Source organism: Physeter macrocephalus, chromosome 9 (assembly GCF_002837175.3).
Source record: "Physeter macrocephalus isolate SW-GA chromosome 9, ASM283717v5, whole genome shotgun sequence".
NCBI lineage: Eukaryota > Metazoa > Chordata > Mammalia > Artiodactyla > Physeteridae > Physeter > Physeter macrocephalus.
Genome location: NC_041222.1, coordinates 42,252,339 through 42,260,573, shown reverse-complemented (window position 1 = coordinate 42,260,573; position 8,235 = coordinate 42,252,339). Strand labels below are relative to the sequence as shown.

At 43.1% G+C, this 8,235-nt stretch overlaps 1 protein-coding gene across 1 annotated transcript in view; it reads right to left on the bottom strand.

Annotated features, from left to right (window-relative positions):
* The window catches only part of APBA1 (amyloid beta precursor protein binding family A member 1), a 73,269-nt gene that overhangs the window by 32,014 nt on the left and 33,020 nt on the right, over positions 1–8,235 (bottom strand). The window contains exons 2-3 of the mRNA XM_024126859.2: positions 6,031–6,126; positions 1,743–1,782 (exon numbers count right to left, since the gene is read on the bottom strand). Of these exons, the coding sequence (XP_023982627.1) occupies positions 1,743–1,782; positions 6,031–6,126 (136 nt within the window). The remainder of the gene's footprint in view (positions 1–1,742; positions 1,783–6,030; positions 6,127–8,235) is intronic.

Below are 8,235 nucleotides of genomic sequence, written 5' to 3'. Positions count from 1 at the left end.
AGTGAGAGGCCCGCGTACCGCAAAAAAAAAAAAAAAAAAAAAAAAAAAATTAAAGTTATAATGGTCCTAAGTCAAAGAATTGCAGGTTTTCCTTTTCAGTGATGCCTTTATGCTGCTCTGTGGGTGAACGAGCACACACGTTATATCTTCACACTCATGTTAATGCAGAGCTTGAAAATCTCTAGGCCTAGAGGAATGGATATGAAGAATAGTTTTGACTATTCTGAAATAGTCAACTTCTGAAAACTCCCCGAGGTACTCTTGTGGAGTTTTGGAGCTTTGCAAAGATGGTGGAAATAATTTCCAAGTTACTCAAGAAAGAAACCTGAGTAATAACCAAACCTATGAGCTTGTCCTGGGCTTCAGGCCCAAGGGTTCCGGTGGGTTTACGAATCCAGGTAATTCATTCTTGGGCAGTGGAACACACCAACTGTTCATGCACAGGATCCAAAGGCCAGACACGATGTCTGGGCATCCTCTGGCCCCCAGAAAAATCCTCCTTCAAGGAAATGACAATCTACCCTGCTCCCCAAATCATCTGCTGTCCTCCCTGGTAGAGGATCAGTAGCACACTCCAGTTGTGTGGCCTGACCTCAAGCTGGGATGTCTAGCCTGGATTGAGTTTTGGCCCCACCAGGCCTGTTGACAGGATACATTTGTGCAGTGAACAACCTGCACAACCATGTGTGACAGTCCTGCATCAGATACATATATTTTTTAGGTTAATAAATTGTAATTTTATTATAAATGAATTGAGAAGTCAGAGGAGGGTGTTAGACAAAAATTTACATAATTTGTTTAGTGTTAAAAAATTACTTTGGAGGATTCTAAGAAGATGGTAGTAGTAGCATAGTTTTTTATTCTCTCTTAATCACCACCTAAAACAAAGAAACTAGATAGGGAAACCAAAAACCATTGGAATATATTTACAACAAAACTAGGTGACAAGATATTGCCAGGAACACCAACCTACAAGCAAATTGACAGAATCCATAGGACCTGCATAATATCAACATTTGTGTGGCAGAAAACAAAGGCACTGCATTGGATATTGATTACAGGGAGAATGGTGGAGTCAGAATTCTGGTTCCCAGCCTGTCTCTGCTACTCTTAACTGTGGGATCTTGGGAAGGTTGCTCACACCCGGCATGCCTCAGTTCTCTCATGCATAACATGGGGATAATGATAAAACCCACTTCACAAGATCAACGTGAGGATTCAATTAGTTATTACATAGAAAGTGCTTAGAATAGTACCTGGCAGACAGTAAGAAAGAGCTTGATAAATGTTACTATCCCTAGCTCATCCAAGCAAGAGACAGGAATTACTGGGAAGGTCTTTTTATTTATTTATTTTTTTAAATGAAGAGCAAAATTGCTCCCTTAGTTAAACATCATTCCCATTTGAATGGGCCTTGATGGATGCAAGAGGTATATTGGACTAGAGATAAGGAGACTTGGGTTTTGGATCCAATATGGCCAGTTCTAGGCTGGGCAAAGCCCCCAGCCTCACCCCAGCCTCAGAGTCTCCTGGACAGAATCAGCAAAGGCAGGGAGGAGGGTCTTTGAGAGGTTCACGGCTACTGCTGTTTTAGTCTAAGATTCTAAGACTTAAGACTGAGAATAGGTGACTTTGTGGTCTTTTTTCCCCACTATCGTCTTACAGCCCAGGGCTTCCAATACCCAAAATGCTACAAGATTCATGAATGACTCGGTGTTGGATATTTCCTTCTCAGCTCTTACCTTCGACGTAGGTTGGGAATGAAGCCAAGCTTTTTCTTGACTGTAATTAAGACAAAGAGGTTTCAAAAAGGGCAAAGCATGATGAAAAATGCATTAACACAGCCATCCGTGCAACATGAAAAATAAATACATCGCCAATGACAGATATTAACCAGTTGTCAACCATTTTTGGCTACAGAAAGTGAAGTGTGAATAAACATATGCATTTATTATTAAAGGTTACCCAAAGCCCGGAACCACGCATTCATATTTTAGATAATCTAAAAGTCCTACATTCTACAATCAGAGATATGTCTGCCATCTTAAAAAATAACCCATGGACCAAAATTCATAATCAGTAATAGCAATAACAAGGACTCAATTTGTATTCTTAAGAATTTGGGTGTCTAAGTGAGAAACTGCTGATTAGTAAAGGCACCAATGAAATGATTATATGCTAAAATTAAGAATTCCCTTGGAGAATTTTATTCCACTTTATGTCTTTGCTACACTGATCTCTAACTGTGCTAAAAATGATTGTTACAGTTTTTATGTCTTCCTTTCATCCCTTACTGATGTATTTTAGTTAAAAAAATCCATTACATAAGTTATTATTGTGTTACCTTAAAATAAGAACCCAATAAACAAAGAGGTAATTTTAAAACCCTGGAATTTCTTATACTAAGTAAAACCTCATAGCAAAGGTCAGTCTCCCAAGGCATCCTTGGAAGTGGATATAATCAGCTAGAAACCTTCTAGAACCTGATTGGATGGCAGTTTAAATGCTAGCTCTCAGAGGAGCAGTACTTAACCACTTGGTTCCTTTCACAAGCAAATGTCCTAGAGTTAACTCTCAGTGGAATAAGAATAGGTAATTCATTCCTGCTCCAACCAGTGACAGAATTTGCAGCTGGTATGTCTAGGGCAGGGTGATGAGAGCATTGCAGGAGAGTGGAGAGCTAACGTAAAAGACAAGAGTCCCTAAAATGGGCAAAATCAGGGTCTGCATGGCCAAGGGTTATCTTCAAAAAACCTAAAGATTTTAATTGCCAAGAATCTACCAGGTGTTAGGTGATCATTTCAGAACAAGACTATCTAGTACAACATAGCTGCTCAGTAGGTTGACTTGAATTGATGGTATACTCTGAGGTGCCTAGTGGATTCGAAGACTGAAGGGCCATAGATGATGGCTGGTATATCATGGGCAACAACTCCATATCATAGCACTTTATACAGTGCTCTTCACTTGGAAGATGGGAATGGCTAAGGAATGATTAATTAGTTAATATTTGCACAACATTCTAAAACATATTAGTGTTAATTGTTATGTGAAAAATTGGAGGCAGTCAAAGAAACCATTTTAAGACTCTCAACTCAATCCAGGACAATGACAAGAATTCAACACTAATCACACAATACACAATGCAGATCAATCTCAGTAAACCTGCTGTAGATGTGCTCACTGGGATGAAATGGTTCCTCACACCAAAGAAGGTGGGGGTTTCTGGTTTCAGAAAGGATCACCTTTAAAGAAACTAAGGACACAAGATCACCAGGAACGAAAATTTACTGGCTGCTAATGCATTTATGGAAAGATGCACACCTAGTGAAAGCCAAGATTATGTGGATAGGAGAAAAGAGGACTCCCATTTCAATGGTGCTTCACATTAATTTTACTTTCCATTTACTCAAGTGAGAAGATAGGCCCAGCTGAGTGCCTGTTGGCTTAAACTCTGTTGCTTTAAGGAAAAAAACCCATAACTTCATGGTATGCAGATGAAAGCTAGCTTCTTCAGAAGAGCCAAAGACTTTTAGATTATTATTCCCCAACCATTTCCCTGTCCTTGCCCTCAGCATCTAGGGGCAATGAAGGCTTTACTTCATCTAATCAAAATGGTTTAGCCTCCAGGTACAACCAAGAAGCCAATTTATATTTATATTTTCTTGGGCTATTAGATTTAGATTTTAACAGATGCTACAAAAGAATTGCTTTCGTCTATGGCTCTAAAAGCTGCTGTTTTCTTTAGAGTCACAACGGAGGGCATTTGGTACATTCACTTATTCTCTATTCGTGAACTCATGATGGGCTTTCTTTAGTCTCTGGGGTAGTAAATGTTTTTTTAAAGAGTTTCGTGAAATGAAAGAGTCTCTAATTATTGCACACAAAGAGGATTTTCATCATTATTTCTAAAGATATGCAGAAACATGTGCCAAATGAGAAACTTGCTTATTATATCTGAAGAATAATCCAACGCTGAATATTCAGATGTCTGATTAGCCCTGTGTTTTCCCACATGTGGACAGAGATGAACATTAGTTGATCCTTCACATTCAAGAATTAATAAAGCCACATTCAAGAAGTTAAAGGCCAAATCTTTGGGATGTTCCAGGAGGTCACATAAACCATGTGTAGAGCCTGGAGGCTTGAAAACTGCAATAATAACATACAAGCTACCCTGTCCATTCAGTGTGTGACCTGAAAGTACTCTTCATCGCAGGGATAGCAGATTCTGGTGTTAAGAGCCTGGGCTCTCCGGAGCTCTGGATTCAAAACCTGGCCCTACCACATGTGAGATCTGGGAACTCAGGTAAGTTACTTAACCTCTCAGCTTCCTCCACTAACAAATGAGGACATTCATTCCTACCTCGCAGAAGTATTTTAAGGACTAAATGAGATACTATGTGACTTGCTTGGCCTGGTGCCTGAACGCCATAAATGTTCAAGAAATGGTAACTCTCATTACTATTATTATCACTGTGGCTTTTCTTCTTGCCATTTGTTCTTACCTATTCGTGTGCTATGAATAAAGTACAAGGTGATGTTGTAGGATGCAGGGCCAGCAGAAACTGTAAGCCCATTAATCCTGTTCCTGTGGCCTGATGAAGACCAGAGAAGGACAAAGCATATTTCAAATCTAAATTCTAATGTTGGTGCCATTTCAGAGAAGGTGTCCTCATGTTTGTTTGGTTTAATATGAATAGATTAATGAAAAAAATACTTCTCCCCTGCATGAATATTTAATGGCAAACGTATGTGAACTCAATGATATTTTAAGGGTAAGTTTTAACTAAGACTCCTTTTAGAAGCGATCTGCCACTCAGGTTAAAATGGAGATTGCTTTCTTCCATTGAATTTAATGGAAAATTATTAGCAAAAGGAAGGAAAAATGAGACAATCATTCATTATGTGGTTTAGCTCTTTAACGCATGTCCCCAGTGTTGATTAGGCAGCATCTATATTTAGAATGAGCTGAGCCCACACATAGATGATGGTGCAGGCCAGCGTTTACCTGTTGCTAGTTCATAAGTAGGTGAGGGTAGCAGTTAGTCAGGTGTAAAAGGACAACAGGTGCTGGAGAGGGCAATGGCTCCCTCTCAGGGGAAAAACACCTGCCCGTTTCTAGCCCCAGAACCCTTAGTGGGAGCAAGCAGCATCTTCTCTCTTAAATTCTCTGCAAGTGCTCAGCATGGCCTCCATCAGCAGGGTGACCATACGATTTGCTGTCCAAAGGGACACTTTAAGGCTGCATTGTCCAGCAGCCCCTAGCCACACACAGCTATTTAAGTTAATTTAAATGGAATAAAATGCAAAATTCATTTCCTCAGTGCCACTAGCCACACCTCAAGGGCTTGCTAGGCACATGTGGTAGTCTCTACCATATGGGACAGTCCAGAAGTAAAACGTTCCCTGCATCACAGAAAGTTCTCCTGGACAGCGCTGCTGCTTTAAAAAGTGAGAAGGGGTGCTCACCAGGTGTACTGCTTGGACAACAGGTGTGAACCGGAACCACCCTAGGTAAGCCAGGACAAGCTGTTGTCATGAAAGATATTTCACTTGGGCCTGAAATAAATTAGTATTTAAGAAACCAGCCCATTTCCCAAACCACATAGCAACTGTAATGCCATGGCACTGAGGCTCATAACACCTCTAGGAAGGATGCTGCTAAACAGAGCTTTTGATGTCCCATGTCCAAGAGAACCTTCTGCAATCATGGCAATGTTCAGTAATCTCTGCTTCCAGTACAATAGCCACTAGTCACGTGTGGCTACTGAGCCCTTGAAATGTGGCTAGTGTGCCTAAGGAAGTGACTTTTTCATTTTATTTATGAATTAAAATAGACACCTGTGGCTAGCGGCTGTCAAATTGGATGGCATGGCTTGATCACCGAATTCCACGCTGGAGAGATCAGAATTTCTCTCCGCAGGGTAATCTGGGTCAGCAGCTCTGTTGGAGGCTGGAGAAAGCATAAACCAGAAACAGAATAAGACATAACGGGCTGATGGCTTTTGAAACAAAATGGTACCCTACCTCTTTATGTGTGGAGGCTTCCGTGGGGTCACTGGGATGAAGGGGTGTGCTCGAAGACTCTGCACCCAGGGGTGAGGAACTGCCAGGAGACGGGGACTGGAACACAGACAGCAGAGGAAAACACAGTGAGCATCACATAGTGAGGGACTGGGTGAACCGCCCAGCCTTGGCGGGGAGAGAGAGGTACACATATCTGGAGAACATTTCAGCAGTGAGAAAACTTCCTTGGAAAGGAACTGCCAAATGTACACAGAAGGCTTGGATTTGTCAAGCTTTCGTTAGATTCCTGCCCTGTTTTCAAAGGAGCCCTTACAGTTCAGCCTCACCCGGCCCCCCACCTTAGGCCACGTGTTTAAACATCGCAAAAGTTGAATATCAAACTTAAAGCCCTAGATGAATAAAGCTAATAGTGATACTCAAATGTTTCCGTTTTTAAAACATTTTTCCTACTGAGGGAAACAAAGACTTTGGGTGCTAAATGTCTTATAAAATCACCTGCCCAAGATTACCTGAAAGGAAAAGGAAAAATTAAAACATGAATTTTTAAAGAGGCAGCTGGGACTGATTTGGATGACTGGAAACCATACCACCTGTGAAATATTTTGTCTGATATAACCCAGAGGCCACTGAAAACACAGAGATATTTTGGCATCCAAAAAACATTACCTTGATACTCTTAGAAGAGTGAAAAAATTCTTTGTTAAATGGTATGTTTAAAAATAAGGCATAGGGCTTCCCTGGTGGCGCAGTGGTTGCGCGTCCGCCTGCCGAGGCAGGGGAACCGGGTTCGCGCCCCGGTCTGGGAGGATCCCACATGCCGCGGAGCGGCTGGGCCCGTGAGCCATGGCCGCTGGGCCTGCGCATCCGGAGCCTGTGCCCCGCAACGGGAGAGGCCACGGCAGAGGGAGGCCCGCATACCAAAAAAAAATAAAAATAAAAAATAAAAATAAGGCATAGGGGACTTCCCTGGTGGCGCAGTGGTTAAGAATCCGCCTGCCAATGCAGGAGACATGGGTTCGAGCCCCGGTCCGGGGAGATCCCACATGCCGCGGAGCACCTAAGCCCGTGCGCCACAACTACTGAGCCTGCGGTCTAGAGCCCGCGAGCCATAACTACTGAGCCCGCACACCTAGAGCCCGTGCTCCGCAACAAGAGAAGCCACTGCAGTGAGGAGCCTGCGCACCACGACGAAGAGTAGCCCGTTTGCCGCAACTAGAGAAAGCCCACGCATAGCAACGAAGACCCAATGCAACCATAAATAAATTAATTAATCAAATAAATTAAAAAAAAAATAAGGCATAGAAAAGGTTTGGAAAGGACAGTCCCCACATCCAGGTGATGGGCTCAGGCTCCCTGTGCAGGTCCTGCTTGAATGGGTTTGAAGCGCCAGGTCAGCGCCCTTAAAGCCCTGTTGATTGAATGACCAAAGAAAGAAAACAAGCACAGGGGTGGGAATAGTGCAGGCGCTGAAAACCCTCCCCAGCTGATTCCCAAACATTTCTGCATGCTCCTGAAATCTGGGGGGATGAAGAGAACCTTCAGGTGAGCCACAGGGATGCTTAAGAATGCTGTAGCCATGGTCCTCTGAGAGGAAGAACATGCAGCTTCACAGTCTGTTGGGGATGTTTGATAGAAGGCATAAAACCGAACCCAGTCAAGGACCTATTATCTGAGGAAGCATGGGGCTGTGAGTGAGGAGAGGTATGTTCTGGGTAAAGAAAGCACAATCACACAAGCAGTAGCTTGAACCTGCTTCTGACCTCTGGAGACTGAACCTCATGGGGAAGTGGAGGCACAGAGACATCAGTAATACACCTCTGCGTGGGAAGGGAGAATGTTCCACAGAGCAGTGGTGCTCAGGAAGGGAGGGGGCACGTTCACATACAAGGGGGGACCCAGCAAGCACTGTGTGAAGTCATAAAAACAATAAATCCTTTCCAAAGAGTCTTAATTATAGGAAACACCAAATGAACTGAAGCATGATGTGGTGAAATGCAGTATTATGCACATAGATGTGCTACCATCCCAGTCTATTGCTGTGAAGCCTGGATTTGTTTCCTATGAGCCGATATACCTGATTCTGAGCAGGGAGGTGAGGACCAATGAGCCTCTTTTTTTTTTGGTACGCGGGCCTCTCACTGCTGTGGCCTCTCCCGTTGCGGAGCGCCGGCGCCGGACGCGCAGGCTCAGCGGCCATGACTCACG